The following is a 23,268-nucleotide window of genomic DNA, read 5'->3' as shown; positions in this document are numbered from 1 at the left end:
GCCTGGGTTGTGCTGTGGTTTGGGGGAGGGGGCAGCTCTGCTCCCATGGGCTCACAGCTGTGGGTGGCAGGGCCAGGAAAGGCCCCTCCTGCCCCTTCTCTCCATCACCCCTGAGCTTTGGCACCTGCAGCCAAGGGAGAGAACCCCGGGGCTGATACACAAGAGTCATTTTGGTTGTTAAACCCCTGAAGCTGCTGCAGTCCCAGCCCTGCTCTCACCCTGCCCAGCCCAGCACTGATCCCTCGCCCTCAGCACCTCAGCTCCAGGGCTTTGGGATCCCTCCAGGGCTGGGCACTGCCCCAGCTCCCTGGGCAGCCTGGCACAGGGGCTGACACCCCTCTCAGGGAAACAGTTCTGCCTCAGCTCCAACCTCAACCTCCCCTGGGGCGACTCCAGCCCCATTCCTGTGTCACCAGCCCCCCCAGGCCCTTTCCCTCCAGCAGTTCCCAGCCCCAGCCTGGAGTGGTGCCTGGGCTTGCTGCAGCCCAAGGGCCAGACCCAGCCCTTGGCCTGGTTAAACCTCATCCCACTGCCCTCAGGGCACAGCTCCAGCCTGTCCAAGCCCTCTGCAGCCCCCTCCTGCCCTCACACCGGCCTCTGCTCCCTCCCGGTCGGTGTCACCTGCCAGCCGACGCTGCCCTCGCTCCCTTCACGTCCCTCAGCGATGGGGACGGGCCGAGCACCCCCTAAGCTCCCTGCCCTCCTCAGGGGGCTGCTGCGGCGTGCGTGGCCCCCGAGGCCAGTGTGTGTGCGGAGGGCCCGGGTGCGGCTGCGGGCCGGGGCCGCGGGGTGGCAGCAGCGGCAGCGCCGGGGCCTGGGCTGGGCGCGGGGAGCGGCCGGGCCCCGCGGGACCACGACGCCTGACGGGTTTGGGCCTCCAGAGACAGAGCTGAGCCCACGGCCCCGGCTGGGAACCCGCGGCGGCTCCGGCAGAGGCATCCAGGCGCGGCTGCGAGCTCCTCGGAGCCAAATGCCGTGTCCTGGGGTGACCCGGGGCCTGGCTCAGCGTGGAATGCCCGAGTGGGGGGGCTGGAAGGGCCCTGCAGAGCTCATCCAGCCCAACCCCTGGTACAGCAGCTTCCCCTGGCTCAGGGGCACAGGAACGTGTCCAGCTGGGGTTGGAAACCTCCTGAGAAGGAGCCTCCACACCCTCCCTGGGCAGCCTGGGCCAGGGCTCCCTCACCTCAGCACCAAAGGACTTGCTCCTCCTGTGCCAGTGGCATTTCCCATGTTCCAGCCTGTGCCTGTTCCCCCTTGTCCTGTCACTGGCCACCACACAACAAACTGTCACCTCATCTTCCTGACACCCACCCTTTAGGTGCTGATCAGTGTTGCTGAGGTGCCCCTGAGCTCAGGCTTCTCTTCCCCAGGCTGAACAGCCCCAGGGCTGCAGCCTTTCCTCCTCACACACATGTTCCAGCCCCTCAGCACCTTGGGAGCCTTGGATAAGCCCCTGCATGAGCCACCATGCAGCAGGACGTTGGGGACAGGGTGAGACAGGGCCGTGGGGTGCTGGACAAGGGGCAGAATGGGGACCCAGCTGGGGGATGGTCCCAATAAAGCCCCTGGAATGACCCTGAACAGCCCCAGGGCTGCAGCCTTTCCTCCTCACACACATGTTCCATCCCCTCAGCATCTCAGTGGCCCTGTCAATTAAGCCTTATCAATTAAGCACTCTCAATGAACTTGGGAGGGAGCTGGTTCCTTAAAGAGCCTCAGGTTTGGGGCAGGATGGATGCTGCCAGGCCTCAATGAAGTTCCCTCTTCAATCTCCTGCACCTAGGCACAAAAAGCTTCTTTTACTCTCAAAAAGAACAGGATCATTCCCTTCCAGCCCTTGTGGAGGGACTGTTCCTGCTCCTAGTAGAGACTGTGTTGGTGTTTTCAAGAAGAGAGGGAGAAACAAGGGCTGGAGAGAACAATGGGATTTCAAACATTCAGAGCTGATGAATCAGCTGCCATTGTCTTGGGAGCCAGAAACGACACGTCTGTGGGAAGCTGCTGGAAGTGGGGGGAAGGATGAGGGGGAAAACTGATTGAGGAAAGGGAAATGTCTCATTAACGAGGCTTTGTGAGGGCAGAGCGAGGTGGTGGCGTTTAGGGGGGGTGAGGGAGGGATTTGGGTGCTGTCCAGGTCAGGTCTTGATGCAGCTTTTCCACCTCTGGTCTAACCGGAGCCTTTCCCACTATCGGGGTCTCCGGTCCCACACTCCCACTCCCCATCTGGTGCTATTCAAAGCTTGTAAAAAGGGCTTTTAATTTCCAGACAAAAGATGGGAACGTGGGATTTGGGGCTTTTAGCATCCGCGGAGGATGAGCTCTGGTGTTGTGAGGCTCTTTTGTCTCCGGAATAAAAGCAGTCGGTGTTGTTTGAGGGAGGGGCGGGTTTGGGTTTAGCCTTGCTTTTGAACACTTTGCTTTTTTGGATGCAAAAGAAATCTACCTGCAGGATGTGCCGGGAGGGAATTACGTCTTCATAGAGGGTTTGGGGGATGATGAGGTGATTTCTTGTCCTCCTTTTCCTGCCTCGAAGAGGAAATGAGCTTTAATTATTGCCGAGTTGGCTGCTGATGGTGTTCCCTGGGCTTTGGGAGGTGGCTAATTAACCAGCCTGTCTGTGTGGGTCTTTAATGATGAGGATGCAAGTGAAAGGAGAGTTTGGGCACTGGGCCGGGAGGTTTCACCTCTCTGAGCCCCATCGTTAGGGGCAGCAACCTGGAACATGCAATGGTCTGGTGTGGCTCCTGGTAGGGGCACATATTGGGTCTCTAAGGGACGGGAATAGGGTTGAACGATGCCCAGGGCTCTCTGCCTCCTCCCAAATCTGCTGAAGTCTTTGTTCCTCTCCTTTAACAGGCTAAAAATAGAGGAAAAGAAAAATCTCACCTGATTCAGGACACCTGATGGGAACCCCTCTGCTCCCACGGGACCCCAACCAACCCCCCCGAGCTGCTCCCACGGGACCCCCAACACCCCCTGGCTGCTCCGAGGGCTCCCCATCCTCCTCCTGTCCCATTTGCACTGGGGCTGAACCAGCGAAGTTGAGCAGGTTTTGTCCTTATGAAGGAGGGGGGGGGATGAGAAAGGCTCAGTAATTATTCACTGTGGTTTGGGTTGGGCTTGTTTTCCTCTCCCTTTTTAAATGATGAATTACAAGTCAAGAGGCGTCTCTGCAGGGTTGAGAGCTTAAATCGATCCCAGGCTGCTCCGGAGAGGGATGGGGGGGTGTTATCACCCACGTCCTCCCCAGGAAAGGCAGATTCACTCATTTCCCCTTTGCATGATAATGCAATTACAGAGGCAGCCGAAACCTGCGCCGCAGACAAAGGACCAGGCGCCTCTAATTAATCACACGTGTGAAAATGAAGCCCCTTCTACTTGGGGTCATTATTTGGAGGATTAATTAGGGGAGAGGGGGGAAAAAAAGAAAGGAAGGAAATAAAAGACGTTTGCTGCAGTAGTAAATGTGTTGTCAGACTGCAAAGAGGGTCTGTGCAAGAGGTGGGAGCTGTGGCAGGTCCCGGCTGCGGGAAGATGCTGCTGCATTATTCAGCCGGGCTGGCTGCTGCTTGAACTGGGCTGTGAAATCGCTGGGAGCGATGTCTGGCCTCGTATTCCAGGAGCTCTGGGTGACGGAGAAGGGTCTGGGGTTGGAATGACCTCCAGGCTGGAAATGTCTGTGCATCCAGCCCGTGCCCTTTGTGCTTGTCTCCTGCTTTGGAAACTCGGGGAAAGCGTCACAAATGACCCCGGCAGAAGTGAGTAATGCCTTAAATCCCCAAACTTCCCGAGGCAGGAGAGGAATTACAGGCTCCACCGCCCCTGCCCTTCGCCTTTGCACTAAATCCTCATTTGCATTTAAATGACCGATGTGATTTGGGCCGGAGTTTGAGCTGCTGGGCTGTTCAAATGAAGCTCGAGCTGGATGACCCGGAGCAGAGGGACCCTCCCTGGGAAAGCCACGGAGCAGCACGAAGGCTTTTGGTACTTTTTTAGTGCTTTTTGGTTCCCAGGGCTTGCAGAACCTCAGCAGAAGCCCAACATTGGGCTTGATGACCATAAAGGTCTTTCCCAACTGAAATGATGCTGCAAAACGGACTCAGTGTGTCCCCACAGTGGGGTTTTCCCACTACAAGGAGTTCTTAAAACTTCAATTTAGAGGTGATTCTTCTCCCATCACTCCTCAAAACACCCCCCCATGAGCTGGACCCTTTCAGTGCCAGACAATCAAAGCAGAGCTGGGAAGTGCTTGCTAGCTCATTTGGGTTTATTTATTGTCTTTAGAAAGCACAGTTCCTCTACAGAAATGCCATGGAAAGCCCAAAGTGCTGAGGGCTGGAGCTGGAAATATTGGCTGAAGCGCTTTGTGAGGGCCCCAGGAGCTGGGGCTGCTCTAGCAGGGGGTGACTTGGGGCCACTTTCATTTCATACAGCTAGAGACAGAGCTATACAGACATATTTATAAGGATAAGCACACACAGAGTGTCCTCTGAGCACTGGGGGCTCTGCACAGGCAGCCATGAGCTCCCAGCCATGTCCCCTCCCCTCCCAGCAGGATTTGGCCCCAGTTTCCCAGCCCCAAGCAGGGGCTGGTGATCTGCTTGGTGGTGGGTGCTGCTGTGGGGAGAAGCTGGTTCAGCCCTTGGGTGCTGGGGAAGGGGCAGGTGGGTGATGCTCCAGGGCTGTGTCACTGCTGTTTGCCATCAGGGGCCCCTTTTCCCCAGGAACAGTCTCTTTATTCAGCAAACCTGCAGCTGGGACTTGCCACTGATCATGGCATCAGTATTTCTTGGGGACACTGAGGCACTGGCTAAGGTGGGTTAAGGAGAGCAATGATTTTGGGGCATCCTATTTCTGGGAGATATGCTGAAGCCTGGAGTGAATCCCCAGATGTCCTGGTGCACAGTGTGAGACACCCCAACATCCCAGGAACCATCTTCAAACCAAGAGCCTTTCCCACTCCTCATTGATGAGGGCTTTGCCCCCAGCATAGGTGGAGGTGGAGAGCTGAAGGGTGGTCTCCAACTCCTCTAGACACCTTAGGCTCTCTTCTCACAGAGCTGAAGCTCAGCCTTGTGACACTCTGGGGTTTTTCCCCTCAGTTCCTGTTCTGGGGTTGATCCTGCTCAGCCTCCTGATGCTCCATGAGCAGCTGTGGCAGCAGGGGATGAGGAGACCAAGTGTAGCTCTGCCCATGGCCCAGATCTCCATCAGTGCCCTGCAAAGGGATCCTGAGGAGCCCAGGGTGGGAGCTGGAGATGTGTGAGCTGATGCAATGCTCAGAGCAAGGAGACATGGTCAGGGCAAGGGGACACAGAGGAGGAGGAGGATCATCATTGCTCAGGTGCTTTGGTGGCTGTTGATTTGAGATCCAAAATGGACAATTTCAACCTATTTGTTTCCTTTGAAAAAGAAATTGGTTTCAGCTGCCTGGTCAGCTCTGCCTTCCTGACAGGGAGGCTGCAATTTCCACAGGCTCCAGAGAAAGTTAGGGCTGGTGAGGAGAGGTAATGGCCTTGATTAGGCTAAATTGATGCAACTGGAAAAACCAGAGACACAACCCAGACTCATCATCCAGCCCAGGAGCCCCAGGTGCACCCTGGTGCTCGTCTGCTTCCTCCAGCTGCATCAATTTGTCCACTAAATGCTATTACTGCTCCCTCTGAGCCTCCTCCTCGGGTCATTTGACCTCCCAGATGCAGTCACGGCAGTGGGAAGGTGAGAGGGAGGGAAAGTCACAGCTCCTAGATGCTGCTCAGGGCTGGTTGGGGGAAGCTCATGAAGCAGGAGGACACATGGGTCAGCACTGAGCAGCAGATCGTGTGGTCCAGAGGTCCCTGGTTGGTAGGACATGCTGCCTTGGAGCTCAGCCACCTCATCAGGGGGATGGCTGCTCCATCCAGCTGAGTGCTGAGCATCAACCCCCCAAATCTCTGTCTCTTGGTGGCTGTGGGTCCTTCCTCAGTGCTTATGTGACCTCTGCCCAGGGAAATAGGAAACGATGGGGGGTGGGTTTTCCCATCTTCTACTAAAAGAAAAGTCCAAGCATCACCCTGTGCCTTTTGTCTCTGTTAAAGGAAAGCTGGGCAGTGCTGCTGCTCATCCTTCACCCCCCAGGCAGGAGGGAGAGCCTGTTAGTCCATCCTAATCACTTTAGCACTGCAAAGAACTCCTCACGTCCCCACAAATTGCTCCTGTAATGAGATCTTTCTCGAGCTTGATGTCTTCAGAGGCAGATGGGTGAGGAGCAGTTCCCCATCACCCTGATGGATGCTGGGCATGGGGAACTGGGCATCAGCACAGGGAGAGCTTGGGATGTGCCCTGCTCCATCCCCTGCCTGGATCCATGCCTGGGCCTGCCCCAGAGGTCTCTAAATAAATACAGGGATGACATTAACAGCAGAAAGTCTTCTGGGGGTGGCTCCTGTTTGAAGGAGTCCCAAAAAGTTTTGGCTATGGATCTGGAGCTGTTTGATAACAGTGTTTCTCTCTCTTCACGCCTCTGGCTGTGTTGTGCCCACAGCTCAGAGGGGGATGGAGTGAGGCATCACCCCCCTGGGCACCGTCCCCTTCTACCACAGGAGCCTTTCCCCCTCTTTCCATGGGCTGTGATGCCCTCTGTGCCCATGCAGGAGGAGGAGCACGTGGTGATTGCAGTCACAGTGGCCCAGGCTGCTCAGGCTTTGCCAATAGCTGTGTGTTAGGTGGATGGGGCTGTTCCTCACAGCGGTGGGTGCAGCAGCAGAGCAGCTCTGCCCAGTTTGCCCCTTGTTTTCATCCTCTCCCTCCATTCCTTGGTGAGTCCCAATTCCCCCATCCCCAGGATGTTCTCCAGGATAAACAAAGCAAGTCCCTTGCAATGTCAAAGGAGTGGGGAGTGGGGAGCACCGCTCTGCTACAGCTCCGTGGTGGTGACCTGGGTCACTTCTTCACGGGTCACTTCTGCGTGGCCCTGGCAGCCTCGCTGGAGGCTGCCCACACCTAGTCATGCCGGCTTGTGAGGGGCTCCCGAGGGGACACAGGTAGAAACACGCTCCTGGGGCAGGTTCCTGGGGTGGGAGAAGCTGCTGTGAGCACCACGAGCCCGGAAGGGGAGGCAGAACTCCCGAAAACACCTCTTGAAGTTTTCATCCAGGAAAGCGTAAAGGACGGGGTTGAGGCTGCTGTTGGTGTAACCCAGGGCGATGCAGAAGTGCAGGCTGGCCACCACGTAGGGGTTCTTCTTATCGATGTCCACCAGTGTCCAGATGATGACAAAGATGTGGATGGGTGTCCAGCAGATGATGAAGGCGGCCACCACCACCAGCACCATGCGTGTGATGCGCCGCAGGTTGCGGTCCTTCTCCTTGGAGCCCGAGAGCAGGCGAACGCTCTTCAGGCGAAGGATCATCAGCCCGTAGCAGATGGTGATGACCAAGATGGGCACCATGAAGGCAAAGATGAAGACACAGATCTTAGTCACGGTGTCCCAGTAGATGGGAGGGTCGGGAAACTGGAGGGTGCACAGCACTATCCCGTCTGTGGGAGAGAGGGGTGATCAAAGAGGGAGCTGGGGGAGTGTTTGCTGGGAATCACACAGGATTCCTGAGTGGTGGGGGATGGAAGGGTCCTGCAGAGCTCATCTAGCACAATCCCCTGAGGGGAGAGGTGGCCCAGCTGGGCAGGACAGAGAGGACACTGGACCAGCTCCTGCATGACTGTAACCTGCAGCTCCGGCAGCTGGTCGACGATGAAGCCAACCAGAGATATCCTTGCTGGGGGAGATGGGGAGGGAGGGACAGGGTCTTGGGGACAGGGGAGCTCTCTGAGCCCTTTCTCCTCGTGTTGGCTTCCTCTGGGCTGGGGAAGATGATAGAATCTCAGAGTGGTGGGGGCTGGAAGGGCCCTGCAGAGCTCATCCAGCACAACTCCCTGCTAAAGCAGGTTCCCCTGGCTCAGGGGGCACAGGAACGTGTGCAGGTGGGGTTGGAAACCTCCTGAGAAGGAGCCTCCACACCCTCCCTGGGCAGCCTGGGCCAGGGCTCCCTCACCTCAACACCAAAGAGGTTTCTCCTCCTGTGCCAGCAGAACTTGTTGTGTTCCAGCTGATGTCCATCACCCCTTGTCCTGGCACTGGGCACCACAGAAAAAGACTGACCCCATCCTCCTGACACCCACCCCTTAGGTACTGATCAGCATTGATAACATCCCCCTGAGCTCAGGCTTCTCTTCCCCAGGCTGAACAGCCCCAGGGCTGCAGCCTTTCCTCCTCACACACGTGTTCCATCCCCTCAGCATCTTGGTAGCCCTGTCAATTAAGCCTTATCAGTTAAGCACTCTCAATGAACTTGGCACTGGTTGGACTGAAGTTGGGGAACCACAATTTCTGGGGCAGTTTCCAACCTCTGCAGCTGAAATGGGAAAGAGCACAGTGTATAAACTGGAACAGAAGAGGTTCCAAAGCAACACAAGGCAGAATTTGTTCCCTGTTGAGGTGAGGGAGCACTGGCAGGGGCTGCCCAGATGGGCTGTGGAGGCTCCTTCTCTGGAGACATCCCAACCCAGCTGGATGAGTCCCTGTGTGCCCTGCTCTAGGTGGTGCTGTTCTGGCAGGGGGTTGCACTGGATGAGCTTTGCAGCTCCCTTCCAGCCCTTAAGGTCCTGTGATGGTTTTTCCAGGGCAGAGAGGTGCCCAACACCGAGCTCAAACCTGCTACAGGGCCTAGACTAGCCAGCTCATCCCCAGGATGGATGGATGGGACACTTCCCCAGAACCCACTTACCTTTTGACTTGGTGACAGCCATGGCCATGATGGGCACCCCAATGAGAGAGGAGAGCACCCAGATGCAGACATTGATGACCTTGGCCTTGGCTGGGGTGCGGAAATCCAGGGCCTTGACAGGGTGACAGACGGCGACATAACGATCCACACTCATCATGGTGAGGGTGAAGATGCTGGTGAACATGTTGTAGTAGTCAATGGAGATCACAGCTTTGCAGAGCAGCTCCCCAAAGGGCCACGTCTCCATCAGGTACTTGGCACTCTGGAAGGGCAGCGTGCTGGTGGCCAGGGCGTCTGCCAGGGCCAGGTTGAAGATGTAGATGTTGGTGGCTGTTTTCATCTTGGTGTACCTGGGGGTGGCAGAGGAGTGAGCAGCTGCAGGAGGTCAGGGCAGGCTCACTGTGCCCAAGTGTGTGTGTGCACAGAATCCCAGAGTGGTGGGGGTTGGAAGGGCCCTGCAGAGTTCATCCAGCCCCAGCCCCTGCTACAGCAGCTTCCCCTGGCTCAGGGGCACAGGAATGTGTCCAGCTGGGGTTGGAAACCTCCTGAGAAGGAGCCTCCACACCCTCCCTGGGCAGCCTGGGCCAGGGCTCCCTCACTTCAGACCCAAAGGACTTTCTCCTCCTGTGCCAGTGGCATTTCCCATGTTCCAGCCTGTGCCTGTTCCCCCTTGTCCTGTCACTGGCCACCACACAACAAAGTGTCACCTCATCCTCCTGACACCCACCCTTTAGGTGCTGATCAGTGTTGCTGAGGTGCCCCTGAGCTCAGGCTTCTCTTCCCCAGGCTGAACAGCCCCAGGGCTGCAGCCTTTCCTCCTCACACACATGTTCCATCCCCTCAGCATCTTGGTGGCCCTGCACTGGCCTCTCTCCAGCAGTTCCCTGTCCCTCCTGAGCTGGGGAGCCCAGAACTGGACACAGGACTCCAGATGATGCCTCCCCAGGGCAGAGCAGAGGGGGAGCAGAACCTCCCTCAACCTGCTGCCCACACTCTTCTCAGTACTCCCCAGGCAGCTGATGCTCATTCCTGTGTCTGTCTTTATTCAAAGGCAACCTGAAGACATTTTCAGAGAAGTCACTTCTCCAATTCCATTGATTTCCTCCATTTCCCTGAAGCAGTTGCACAATATCCTTCACCTCCCAAAACCTCCTTTATCTCATTTTCCACCCAGTAAATGGTGCTGATCTGAGCTTGCTTCCCTGCTGGTTACTTGCAGAAACTGGATTGATTACCCCCAGAAAGAGGCCATCTGGAAGCAGCCCAATTAGCCAGGCTTGAGCTCCAGAGCCTTGGGGGAAGCCTGGCTGCCAGGGCCACTCTGCCCCTTCCCTTGGGGCATTTGGAAAGGGCTGATCCACCCATGACCAGTGTCTCCTCTGTGGTCCTCCTCATATAGCAGGAAGAGAAACACTCGTCCCCCAGTGCCAAAATCCTCCCTGGAGGGCAGAGGGGTAGTTGTGGTGAGTGCCAGGGCTGTGTCCTCAGAGCATCCAGCCCTGTAGGTGCTGCCCAAGGTGATGCTCATCCATGGATGCACATCCCCACTGCTGAGGGAGCTGTTGGGGTTGGGTCAGTGGTTCCATGGCAGCCCTGGGCTCTTGGCCAGGCTGAGGTTACAGCTACACCAGCAGCTCAGACCCTTCCCTCACTGCTCCCTCCCATTGCTCAGAGCATCCTCTGCAGCCCTGAGCTCATTTAGCTGCACCCTAATTAATCAACAGGGTGTCAGTTGGAGCACAAGCCTCCCTGTGCATCACCAAACCTGCTTGTAGCCTCCCCAGGGTGGGGTTTGGCTCTAAGAGACAAGAGAGGGGCTGAATCCAGCCCCTGAGCTGGGGGGAGACAACCCCTTGGTTGCCAGATGAAAGGATCATTGGCAGAGCTCATAGCAGATTCACTGACTGGTTTGGGTTGGGAGGGAACTCAAAGCTCATCCAGTTCCAACCCTCTGCCCTGGGCAGGGACACAATAGCTCAAGTTGCTCCAAACCCCATCCAACCTGGCCTTGGACACTTCCAGGGATGGGGCAGCCACAGCTTCACTGGAGAACTTGTCCCCAGGACCTTCCCACCCTCACAGAGAAGATTTTCTCCCTAATATTTCACCTAAATCTCCCTTCTTTCAGTTTGAAGCCTCTTTGTCCTATCAAGAACCCCATCATGTGACAGGGTACATGGAGAAAACTGGGGTGAGGAGATTGAGCAGCCCCCATCTCAGATGGCTGGTGCTCTGCTGCCATGGCTGGAGACCAGGCTGATGTAGGAAAGAGATTCCTGGGCTTGATGGTAACAGCAATTCACTTTCTCCTCCATCTCAGCAGGGTCAGGTTGTGCTGTTGGTAGAACTGGAAGAAGGAAGGCTGCAAAAACTTCCAGCTGCTGCAAACAGCAGCTGAGAGCAGCACCAACCTCCCTGCTCATCCACCTGGGCTGCAAAGGGCAGAGGAGAAACTCCCAAGGGTGGCAATATTGGAGCTGAGCTTTTGGTTATTATTCTTATCTGAAATACAGCATCCAAAAAAGCCCTTGTCAGGTATTCCCCAAGCTCTGCTGCAAATGCCCCTTTCACAAAGGTTTCATTCCAAGCTAGGGGAGAAGCTGGCAATTTGTTTTCTGTCAGGTTTGGCCTCTCCTTGATTAAAAACATCAGCATTTCAGGTGGATTCAGGCTTCTCTGGTCTGTAAAGTGGAAAAAAGTCATCAGTTATTGAGGTTGTGCTGTACCAGGCACCCTCAGGGGCTGGGTAAGTGCTTCCCATCCCCTGCCAGATGTGCCAGGGCTGGGAGGGGGGAGTTGGGGCTGTACTCAGCCCCCAGGCAGGATGGGGATGTGCTGTGAGGGCAAAGCAGCCATAGGGATGACTGGGATGATAATGGGAATGACAATTGAGAAGGATTCATCCCCTTCCAGGACTGGGCTGAGGGTCCACCCTGATGGCCCAGAGTTGCAAATGAAGCTGCTGCTCCAGGAAAGAGGTTTATCACCCAGAGAGGAGAGAAAGGTCCACTTCTGCTGCCAAACCCATGTCAGCTGAGTGAGTGCCTTGACTGGGAAGTCCTGCACTTGAACCAGACAATCTGGAAGATGCTGAGGGACAGATGATGCTGGAGGGGAAGCAGAGAGCACAGGGCAGCTCTGTGTGCCAGAGCCAGAGCACTTGCACTCCCTGGTAGGGACCCCTCAAACTCTCCAGAACTCTTGGAAACTAAGCAAAAGAAACCACTGGCAAAAGCTCCCGGAGCTGCTTAAAGAGCCCAAGCTCCCAAATGCTGTGGCCGGCAATAGGATCCTGCAGCAGCCCGGGCAGCAGCCAGCAGGGGGTTGATGGGCTCCGCGGGGCTCTGGGCACTCACAAGCCCGAGCTCGCAGCTGCAAATTGCTTCAAGGGGGATTTTGAAAAGCTTCTGAGGATGTGGCAATTGCAGCGTGATGCTGCCCGAGGGGGCTGGGGAGGGCTGAGCTTCTCCCGGCTGTGTGGCTGGGATTTGGCTGCTCCAGGAGGGGGGATTTGGGCTCTCCAGGGGGCTGGGTGTCCCTTCAGGGAGCTCAGCTGGGGGCTGTGGAGCAGAGTCCTGTGTGTGTCTGCTCATGGTACACAGGGGCTCTGCAGCATCCTCCTCATCTCAAGGTCCCTGAATCCCTGGAGCTCCTTGGAGAAGAGGAGGCTGAGGGGAGCCAGGAGCACTCTCTGACACTCCCTGACAGGAGGCTGCAGGGAGCTGGGGTCAGGCTCTGCTCCCAAGTGATAGGAGAAGAAGAAAGGGGCTGGAGTTACCCCAGGGGAGGTTGAGATTGGAGCTGAGGCAGAACTGTTTCCCTGAGAGGGGTGTCAGCCCCTGTGCCAGGCTGCCCAGGGAGCTGGGGCAGTGCCCAGCCCTGGAGGGATCCAAGAGCCATGGAGCTGAGGTGCTGAGGGCCAGGGGTCAGTGCTGGGCTGGGCAGGGTGAGGGCAGGGCTGGGACTGCAGCAGCTTCAAGGGCTTCAACAACTGAATTGATTCTATGAAAACAGGTTTCTCCAGTGGAGCTGAACCAATCCTGGCCCAAACACCACAGAACTCCAGGCAGGAGGAAGGTGTGTGATGGGCTCTGCTGCTCCTCACAGCCCCTCCTGGCCCAGGGGCACAGGGAACATCCCTCATTCCTTCCTTGGGAGATGAATTTCATTCCAGCATCATCTGGTGGGTCAGAAAACAGGGGAGGCTAAAAAGCTGAGTGATGGGATCTGCTGTAGGGTCAGGCTCTCTGAAACATCAGGTTGCTCAGGGAGTTAAAACAGGGGAGGATGTTGTTTGCATATTAAAGCTTTCTCTTTAACATGCCTTCCCTCTCCTCATAGAGCACAACCAGCTGGAGGGGGTCTAATAACACTCATCCTTCACCCTGACACCCTACATGCTGCATGTCTCTGCAACAATTACTGTCATTTGCTATCTCAGTCTAAGGGTGATTTTTTTAAAGCTGCTTCAAGGGGGTGAATAAAAACCTCCTGTCCCATGCCAGGTGAGGCCAGGGAGTGACAGCCCCATCCCACTCCCCATCACCCACCCTCAGCAGGTTCAAATACACAGCACAGCTACCCAAAGAGCCTGGCATGAGGGTGATGGGCAGCCCTACGTGGTGCATGGGCACGTTTCAGGCTGCTCTCCTTCCCCTCTGAGTCACCACATTCATTTCATGCACAGGCAGAGCCAGGCTGGGCTGGGCTGACCCTCTGTAACCATCACCATGGACTGAAAGTGCTGGGATAGGAGGGGAAAGAAATGGCTAACATGGGGATTTGGGGGGATTTGCCTAAATCTAGCCACAAACTCTGCTTTGGCCATGGGGTTTTGGCCCCTGCTGATGCTGGGACATTGGGAATTGGGAGGGATCCTGTGAATCCTGGGTTCCCTCAGTGTATTCCATGGGGCTCAGGCACCCAGAGGCACATCTGCTCCCCTCAGCTGGGCTGGAGGTGGGGATCTGTGCTGGTGATGGTGAGTGTGGCTCCTGCCTTGGGGGCCAGGGAGGGCTCTGCCAGCCCCAGTCACCCTGTCAGCTGCAAGACTTGGCTTTCTTGGTCCCTTTTAACAGCAGCCTCGTGTCAACTCACCTCACCCAGACAGGATCGACTGTTGCCTCAGACAAAGGGGCTGTTGGCACATGCAGGGTGTTTTGGTAAGTACAGCAGCATCTCATCCCTGTCTACTGAAGAAGGGAGGGTGGGGGTCCTGGTGCTTGTGCTGGGGTGCAGAGACCCAGCAGACCCCCTCCCTGCCCAGGAAGAGCCTCAGAAGTGTGTCTGTGATGCTGGATGGAAGCAAAGTGGGGTTTGGTGTCTCCTGGGACATGAGTCTCTGCTTGGTTCTGGGGGGCCAGGGGCAGCTCAGCCAAGGTGGGAGCTGAGGCTGGGCCCCTCAACTCCTGCTCTTTGTTAGGGAATGGGCTGTGGTGGGAAACCCAGGCTCTGTGCACTTCAGGTCATGGTGATGGAGTGGGGCAGGAGCCCAAGGCAGCCTCTATCCCAGCTGTACCCCACAGCTGGGAGATGCACAACCCTCACTCTCTTTGGTGGTGTTTGTGGGTTGACAAAAACCAGCCCCCTGGGCTCCCACCTCTCCCAAACCACAGTGGGACCTGTCCGTGCCTTGGCCCCCCCAACCCAGGCTGGGGTGAGGAACATGGAGATGTTGGCATTGGGGCTGGCTTCTGCCTCAAACACCAGCTCTTGTATCCCCCTCAGTGCTGCTCCCTACACATGCAGCCTTCACCTTTCCTCTGGCTCTGGCACAGCATCCAGACACCCCCCTGCACGTGTCCATTCACATGCACATCACACCCAGATCATTGCTCTCTGCTCCCCAGCACCCACCCACCCTCACTCCTGCTGCTGTCTCACACCTGGTGCACACTCACACGTGGTTTGCAATCACTTCTCATCCTCTCACACACAGCACACACTCAGTCCTGGTGCACACTCACTCCTGCTGCTGTGTTGTCTCATCCCTGGTGCATACTTGGTCCTGGTGCACACTTGGTCCTGGTGCACTGACAACACAGTCCCAGTGCACACTCACTCCTGCTGCTGTCTCACACTTGGTGCACGCTCACCTGGCTGTTCTCACACCCAGCACACACTCAGTCCTGGTGCACACTCACTCCTGCTGCTGTCTTGTCTCATCCCTGGTGCACACTTGGTCCTGGTGCACACTTGATCCTGGTGCACACTCCCTTGTGCTGCTGTCTTGTCTCATCCCTGGTGCACACTTGGTCCTGATGCACACTTGGTCCTGATGCACTGACAACACAGTCCCAGTGCACACTCACTCCCGCTGCTGTCTCACACTTGGTGCACACTCACTTGCTGTTCTCACACCCAGCACACACTCACTCCTGGTGCACACTCCTCCTCACTCCCATCTGCTGTCTCACACCCAGCACACACCAGCTCCTCAGCTCCCTGCTGCCACTCACCTCTTGCACCCCCTTGTGCCCAGGACCTCCACTGCCCTCCCACCCCCCATTAGCTGTCCCCCAAGGTGCTCCCTCACCCCCTGTCCCACGGGCGGGCTCTGGCTGCCGCGGGTGCCCGTCTCACCTGACGATGCCGTACATGACCAGGACGTTGCCCAGCAGCCCCACCACACACACCACGGAGTACAGCGCGGTGATGACGATGGCGATGAGGACGGACGTGGCGTTCTTGGCCCGTTGCGGCCCCGTCTCGTTGACCCCATGAGCGGGCAGGAGGTCCCAGGCGGTAGCGTTGCCCCAGGAGGTGCCGCCGGCCGTGGGCAGCTCCGTGGGCAGCTCCGTGGGCAGCTCCGTGGGCAGCTCCATGACCCGCGGCCCCTCCCCGGCTGCCGGGCGCATCCGAGCTCCGCGGGTTCGAGTCCCGCTCCCGCCCAGCGCCGCCTCCTCCCGCCCCGCCGCCGCGCTCGGGGACGGTTTATAAACGCAGCGTGTGTCTCACACCTCCCTCCCCCGACACGTGGGGCTGGGGGCGGCTCTGCCCGCCTGCCCTCTCTCCTGCCTGGTCCCCCCCTGCCCACAGCAGCTCCCTGCCTGTACCCCCCATCCCTGTGGCTCCCCTCCTCCTGTCTCCTCCCTGCAGCTCTCTGGCCCTAGGACACGTCCTTGTCTCCCACCACGGTCTGTTCCTGCCTCCCCCTGCCCCTCCATTCCTGCCTGCCCTCCCCCATCCATGCCCCTACCTGCTTCCCCCCGGCTCCTGCCGCTATCTCCCCCGATCCTTTCCTTCCCTCATCCCCAGGGACCTTGCCAGCGCCCCCCCCGACGCCCCCACCTCAATCTCTTCCTCCCTTCCTTCTCTGCCTTCCTTCTCCACCCCAGTCCCTCTTTGTCTCCCCTCCCTCCCCTGGAGCCGGCGAGGGCTGCGGGAGCGGCTCCGAGCATCCCGGGGGACCCCGAGCTCGTTGGGGGTGGGGGGAGGGCGATGGAGCTCCGTGTTACGGCTGTTTCGAGTTTTCTTTGTCTGGAGGAAGGGAGAGAGACAACAACCCCCCCACACACCCCTTATCCCCAAAGCAAAGCTGAGGTGTCTGTGATCTCCATGTCCCCCCTGTGCCTTTTGTCCTCCTCTCCTCCCATGGGGTGGGGTGGGGGTGTGGGGGGGATGCTGGGTGGGTTTGGAGGATGCTGAAGGAAGTTTGGGGAGGATTTGGGAAGGATGCTGTGGGAATGGGGGGCTTGGGGGAGGGAAGGGGAGGGATGCTGGGGGGGGGGGAGATTTGGTGGGATGCTGGAGGGAAGATGTGGGGATTTGGTGAAGGATTTGGGGGTTATGCTGAAGAGGGGCTTGGGGAGCAACATGGAGGGGGGCTTAGGGATGATGGGAGGGAGAAGGAGAGATGCTGGGAGTGGGAGTGGGGGGGAGCAAACACTGGGGCTCATTAGCCCCATCTGCTTGGCAGAGCTGGGCTTATGGGATGCTGAGGGTCATCTTCACCCTCTCTAGGGCAAGCCCCCCCCCCCCTCTGCAGGTCTCCCCACTTTCAGGGTGTGCAAAGCAGGAGCTTTGTTTTTCCTGGAGACCCAGCAGATGTGGGGGCTGTGAGGACTCACTTTTGGGGTGCCCCTATTGCCTCTTCACTTTGGGAATGGATTCATGTGTTGCCCTGTGCCCTGGGAAAGAACTGGCTCAGCCAGAGAGGGTGATTTGCTGTAATTGGGGGTAGTTTTGGCTCAGGAGGGACAGAGCAGGGCACAGAGCACATGGAGGAAAGGCCAGCAGCTGGTTCAACCCCAGAGCTGGGGGTTTCAGTCTGTGTAGCCCTTTGTCAGCACAAAACTCCTGCAGTGTCAAAGCATCCAGATATCTCATCAAGAGCCTCATAAAACTGCCTTGGAAGGGATTAATAGCTTCTTATTCATCTGATGTTGAGATGTAAACAGCTCCTGGGCTGAGGAGGCAGAAACAATAGGTGATGGGTTTGTGCCATCACAGGCTGAGGGTTTGTGTGACAGTGACCCCAACTTCATCCCAAAGGGCTGGTGGGGTGGGGACAGGCAGAACTGGAGCACAGGGATGGTTTTAAGGTGCTTTGTCTGCCTTGAGTCCTGCACTTTGCAGCCTCTGTGCCCAGAGAGTGTTTCCATTCCTGTGATGGTTTTCCAGACAGGCACTGAAAGCCAGAGCAGAGGATGATGTCCCACATGTGTCTGTCCTCCAGGACATGGGCTTTAAGCACCTTCCTGGGCTGAAAACACCTCCTGGAGCCCAGGGAAAGGTGGAGAGTCTCTGCTGTGCTCAGCTCTGATGCAGCCTGGCTGCTGGTGGCTCCCAGCAGGAGGGAAATGTCAGGTTGGGAACTGCAGAACAGGTTTTAGTGGCGCTGAAGAGCAATTTGGAAGAGAACTTGTCCCTTTGCTTGGCTCCAGGCACAGCCAGAACCCCCACACTGACCCTGTTCCAAGGGGTTATTGGCAAAGGACTAATCATCCTGGCAGGTCCCAGCACACATGTCCTCTCAGCTCAGCTCCAGCACGGTGGGGTTGGGGTTTATTTTCAGCTGGGATGTTAAAAATAAACCCAGTAGATGCAGAAAACAAATGGGAAATGTTTAAAGGCTTTTGCTGTTCATCCACTTGTGTTGGGCTGTGGCTGCTCTGCCATGGAGGGAGCTGCCCAAATCAGGCAAAGGGAGAGGAGAGGAGAGGAGAGGAGAGGAGAGGAGAGGAGAGGAGAGGAGAGGAGAGGAGAGGAGAGGAGAGGAGAGGAGAGGAGAGGAGAGGAGAGGAGAGGGAGAAGGAGGGGAGAAGGAGGGGAGGGCATCACCTCATTGTGGCACATGGAGCTTCTGCAGGCTCTGTCCCACCATGGCTGGTGCCAGGCACTCCCCTGCCAGGAGTGAGAGTGCCCAAGCTGCCAGCAGTTCTCTCTGCTCCCCAAGTTTTATCAGTGCCCCTTTATCTTGGCTTGAGTCCTGCCCCTCTTGGGAACTTCTCCATGGCATCCTCTCAGCTCATGTTTTCTTCTCCACACCCTGGATAATGTGTGGAGGATGCTGCTTCTCCCCTAAACAGCCCCTGCACAAGAATTAAAGCAGATGCAGCTGGTGAGAGAGATGCTGAGGAGGGAAATTCATGTTGCTCACCTTGCCTGGGAGCTGGGATCCATCTGGGGGGATTTACAGCCATGGCTGCTAATGCTTTGATTTACTCAGAGGCTGCAAACTCAACAAGGTGTATTTCACTGTGGGAAGACCTTCTTCCACCCCCCCAGGGAATTTATTGGTTTTAATTAAAACAGCCATCAAAATAACCCTCAGGAGCCATGAATCTGCTGTGACAGGGCAAAATGCATGGGAAACTCTGCAGGTTAATGGAGGAGGAGATGGAGGGGAAGATGATTTCACTCCAAAGGTTTTCAGGACCTCCAGAGGACACTGAGCCTCTGGCTGTGCCTCTCACCTTGTCTGGCCTTGGAGCCTTTCACTGAGGCTTCAGCAACACCAGGACAACCATGTCTTGTGCCCATGGCCAAAGGGCTGAGGTGTGAGCTGGGGACAGAGATCAGGGCAGCATGAAACAGAAATACATCAACATCTAAATGCACACAGGTATCAACATATTGATGCCAGCTCCAGTTTGGCAGCCTGAGTCCTGCCTGGGACAATTCAGGGCTGTAGAGGTGAAGCTGTGATGTTTATCCCCCCTCTCCTTGGTGCTTGAGTTCCTGATCTTTTACCCTCCATGTGAAGCTGTGGCACTGGGGCAGCTGGCCCTAGTTAAGCTAAAAGGGTTGGCTTTGGCAACTGGAACAGCCTCAGGTGTTGGATGCATGAGCTTTCCCTGGCTCCCCCTGAGCTGCTTGTGCTGCTCTCTCACCTCCCAACACCACACAAGTGGGGGTTTATCTGTGCTTTTAAAGCAAATACCACTCAGAGCTGGAGCTCAGCCTTTGCCATCCATCTGCAGGGATGAAAACCCCCTGAAATGCCACCCTGGGTGCCTCAGCCCAGCCCCAATGTTGCCTGTGACCCCTCCTCACACCCTGCCATGACCCAGTGCTGGTCAATACCCACAGACAAGGACACCCCATGTGTGTAAGTACCATTTTTTCCCCATCTACTTGCCTGCTTTTCCACTTGCCCTTAACAAAAGCATTGTGTGGGGCTCAGCTGATGGAGGAGCTCACCTCTGGGTGCTCAAAGGAGCCAAAATAACCCCAGAGAATAACCCACAGCAGCAGAGATCCCAATGACACTCTGCTTGCAAAGTTTCCCAGGTGTTTCATCTATGCCCTGCCAAAAGCAGGACTCGATTCACGGCTCTTGGTAGCAAATACACCCCCTCCTGGGGGGAAGGAACGTGCTCCAGGGAGGTGAAGGCTCCTGTCAAACCCACCAGCCCCTTTCCCTTCTGCTCACTCGGCCCTCGGGGGATGCAAATGCAGCGCGGGGTCTGCAGGCAAAGCCTGAAATAGCCGAGTGCACACGAGGAGATGGGAGGGGGCTCGTCAGGAGAGGAGGCAGCCGGGCTAAAGCAGGCAGACAGCAACCTGGGCACGGCGGGCAGAGCGCGAATAGCTGCTGCGGCTGCGGGAGGAGCCGGGGCGGGGGGCGGGGGCTGAGCCGGGGGGTGATCCGGGGTGAAGATGGGAAGCTGGAGATGGGATCTGGAGATGGGGCAAGGCTGGAAATGCAGGCTGGTTCTGCAGCTCCCCAGAAAGCCACGTGTGAAAAGAGCAGGGTGCTGGTTGCACCCGGTGGGTGCTGCAGAAGGGCTGGTGGGATGCTCCTTCTCCTTCTCCTTCTCCTTCTCCTTCTCCTTCTCCTTCTCCTTCTCCTCCTCCTCCTCCTCCTCCTCCTCCTTCTCCCTCTCCTTCTCCTCCCCTTCTCCCTCTCCCCTTCTCCCTCTCCCCCTCCTCTCCTCTCCTCTCCTCTCCTCTCCTCTCCTCTCCTCTCCTCTCCTCTCCTCCTTCTCCCCCTCTTCTCCTCTCCTCTCCTCCTTCTCCCTCTCCTCTCCTCAGAGTCCCATTCAGCCCATCCTTAGCCTTCTCCTCCTCTCCTTCTCCCTCTCCTCTCCTCAGGGTCCCATTCAGCCCATCCTCAGCCTCTCCAGGCAGGTCAGATGGATTTCTCTCTCCCCCTCACTGCACCTGGGTGAAACCCGAAGTGTTTTGGGATGGATGGAGCCCAGTTTGTGGTGAACCACTTTGCACCCAGCTCCCTTTCTCCACAGGGGGCAGGTGCAGAATGACACCCCGGGGAACCGTAGCAGCAAACGTCAGCCTGTTTTTCTGTAAGCCCGAGGTGTTTTAGGGTTTGCAAGGAAAGGAGTGAACGGATCAGATGCTCCAGGAGCATCAGCCCAACCGCACCGGTACCCACCCCGCGGCGGGGCTGAGCTGCTCCGCCTCCCCTCCCCGGCTCATCACTCCCCTCCGCTGACAGCTCCAGGTAAATTGGCCTTGAAGAGGAAAAAGGGGCTGATTTGTGTGTTTTCTTTTCCCCACGTCAACACATCTGAGTGTTTCCATAGCTTACGGGGCAGCTGCCGGCACAGAACAAAGCCCGGCCGTCAGGGGACTTCAAATGAGATGAGATTCTTTCCTGCCTGGCTGAATGAGGACAGGGAGGGGGATTTGTTCCACAGCCAGCATTGTCTCCTCGCCATTGTGTGTGGGGTGGCTGGCTCGGAGGGGAGGGAGGGCTGTTTGCCACACGCCCCGGGCTCGGAGCCGGCTCGGCTGCGAAACCTCAGCTCAGCACTTTGTGTGCCCTGATCCCGTTCCTAGAGATCAGAGAGGTGATGCCACCGAGCTCCCCAAGATGTCCTCGATGTCCCCAGCACACGAAGGTGACTGTTCCATCCCTGGTGATGGTGCCAGCCTGCCCTGAGCCCCCTGCTCCCACCCAGGGCCCTTACAAATAGAGCTGGTTCAGCTCTTTTCCTTGACAAATGCTTCCATGGGTCAGCCCAAACTGATTCTTTTATTTGAAGGGTTATTGGACCCTTTTCTCTCAGCCCAGCCTGTGCCTGGCCCCACAGTGGGGATGGGGCTCATGTGCCAGTGTGTGGCTCATTGGGCACTGGCAGCCTCCCTGAGCTGTGCTGGCAGCAAAGGACACTGCACCACATCCCACCCTCAAGGGAATCAATCCCCACAGGGACCTGGCTTTGCCTGATTGCTGCTTATTTAGGTCTTTTCCCTCCCCCTTTTGGTGCCATTTTTTTTTGGCTGACAGCAGAGCATTGATTTGGAACTGGCAACATCTCCCTGGAGCTCAGGCTGTGTTCTCCCCCTCCCCAGCTTGGCTCTCAGAGGTGGCATCTCTGCTTCCATCTGATGCAGGTTGGGAGTGTTCAGACCTGTGAGTCATCTCCTCCCTGAACCATCCTGGGGAGGAGGGATCCAGGGCTGCTGCTCTGAGATGGAGCTGGCATGAGAAAACAAAGCTTTGAGCTGCTGGTGGAGGGAGGTGATGGGAATGGAAGCTCTGGGCTCCCTGAGGGGCTGGGGCTGGGTGTTCCCAGGCAGGAGGCAAGTCCCTTGAGGCTGGCACATGGGAACCATGTGTCCTGGGATGTGTGGCCCAGTGCTTGTGTCTGCTCATGACATGGGGACTGTGTGTGCTGGTGCCTGTGGCTGCTTGTGACACGCTGGAGGGACAAGAGCCCCATGTGCATGAGCACAGACACACGTGTGGCACTGCCAAGGGACAGGGATGAGTCTTGGGGCTGGGTTTCCCAAGGGAATAAGGTCCATTTGTTCATCTCCCATGGGTCTGCACCAGCAGGACAGGGGTTAACCCCAGGCCAGACTTTGGTTAGACCCCCTGGGCCACCTTCAGGCAGCCCAGTTATGGAGGAGGCAGTTTTCTATCTCAGCATATCAAGTATTCACCTTTTCTGCAGCTTTTTCCACCCAGAGCAGGGGAAGCTGCTCCTGCCATGCCCCATGGTCCCCATCCAGGGGGTGGGATGGGGTGGGAATGGCCACATGGGCCTTCAGCCCATTGATTCACTTCCTCTGAGGGCTCTTGGGTGCTGGAGAGGATGTGGGTGTTGTGTCTGGTGTTGGGAATCCAGGTCAGCACCAAGCTCAGCTGCAATCCTGCTGCTCTCTAACTGTGATGAGTCACAGCACTGCTTTGGTGTCTCTTACTCCAGACACAGGGCTCTGTTCTCCCCTCTACTTGTTCATGCTCCTCCAAATACCCATGGGATAAGTTGGTTTGGGATGGAGAGAGGAGAGAAAAACCTCTTCTGAGTGGAAATCCAGTGGAAAAGCACAGAAGGGTTTAGCCAAGGTTTGTGTTTGGGCTGAAGGGTGGAGGTTTGGATGGCTCAGACCTGGAGGCATCGACATCAGGAGCTGCAGAAGGAGCATCCAGTTCTGCCCATCAGTCCCTGCAGGGCACTGAGATGTGGAGGTCAGGGAAGCAACTGAGCACTGGTGGTTTCCAGGCTGGTTTTGTTGTTGTGAAGGCTTTGTTTTTCCAGCTATATGGGAGCCTGCTGCTGTGCCCAGCAAGTGCCCAGCCTGGGCAGGGTGACTGGCTCACTCCAAAAAGCTCAGCAAAGCTCAGGATGTTTCCTTGACACATTTGATCAGACTCTGAAGGGCTCAAAAGTTGGGATCAGCCAGAGCCAGCTTGGATGCAGGCTTAGCCAGAGCTCAAGCAAAGCCCTTTTGTCACCAGCCAGCCTCTCTCCTTCCACTCAGCTCCTCCCTGGCTTCTCCAAGCTGTGTCTCCAGCAGAAGAGCCAACAGCATCTTTGTTGTTTTCTTTTGAACCATCCCCCTCACATCAGGAGGCCTCTCAGCCTCAGGCACCTCAGGTGCAGGGACCACCACATCCCCCTGGCCCTGAGGGCTGAAAGCATCTGGCTGTAGGTTCCAAACCCTGTCTGTGTCTTCAAAGAAATTGCTGTAGGGTGGGGGGTTTGGAGGTGCTCAGCCTCTCCCTTACAACCAGGCTGGGAAGCTTTGGTCTCTGCAGCTCCTGAGCTCAGCCACCCCCTGTCTGTGCCTCTCTCAGCCTCCACAGCTG

The 23,268-nt window shown here is 57.0% G+C and overlaps 1 protein-coding gene across 3 annotated transcripts; it reads right to left on the bottom strand.

The window, feature by feature from the left end:
• Window positions 1-6,985: 6,985 nt before the first annotated feature.
• On the bottom strand, window positions 6,986-16,701 carry OPRD1 (opioid receptor delta 1). Of its 3 annotated transcripts, XM_062014394.1 has the most exons (4): window positions 16,677-16,701; window positions 15,345-15,426; window positions 8,763-9,112; window positions 6,986-7,518 (listed from the first exon to the last, which is right to left on the bottom strand). In XM_062014394.1, exons 2-4 carry the CDS (start codon window positions 15,359-15,361, stop codon window positions 6,986-6,988), a joined length of 900 nt encoding a protein of 299 aa, XP_061870378.1. In that variant the 5' UTR covers window positions 15,362-15,426; window positions 16,677-16,701. The 3 variants fall into 3 exon arrangements, with proteins under 3 accessions (XP_061870378.1, XP_061870377.1, XP_061870379.1); XM_062014393.1 differs by lacking the exon at window positions 16,677-16,701 and having other exon boundaries at window positions 15,345-15,586; XM_062014395.1 differs by lacking the exon at window positions 16,677-16,701 and having other exon boundaries at window positions 15,360-15,391.
• Between the last annotated feature and the right edge of the window lie 6,567 nt (window positions 16,702-23,268).

This window comes from Colius striatus, chromosome 24, assembly GCF_028858725.1.
Source record: "Colius striatus isolate bColStr4 chromosome 24, bColStr4.1.hap1, whole genome shotgun sequence".
Lineage (NCBI taxonomy): Eukaryota > Metazoa > Chordata > Aves > Coliiformes > Coliidae > Colius > Colius striatus.
Note: the sequence above shows the minus strand (reverse complement) of the source record. Positions and strands in the feature narration are given on the sequence as shown.

Coding starts and splice junctions, on each gene's coding strand:
- OPRD1 (XM_062014393.1), bottom strand. CDS start 15,586: ATGGAGCTGCCCACGGAGCTGCCCACGGAGCTGCCCACGGAGCTGCCC. Junction 9,113..15,344: donor GTCATGTACGGCATCGTCAG/GTGAGACGGGCA, acceptor TGCCACCCCCAG/GTACACCAAGATGAAAACAG. Junction 7,519..8,762: donor GGCTGTCACCAAGTCAAAAG/GTAAGTGGGTTC, acceptor TCTCTCCCACAG/ACGGGATAGTGCTGTGCACC.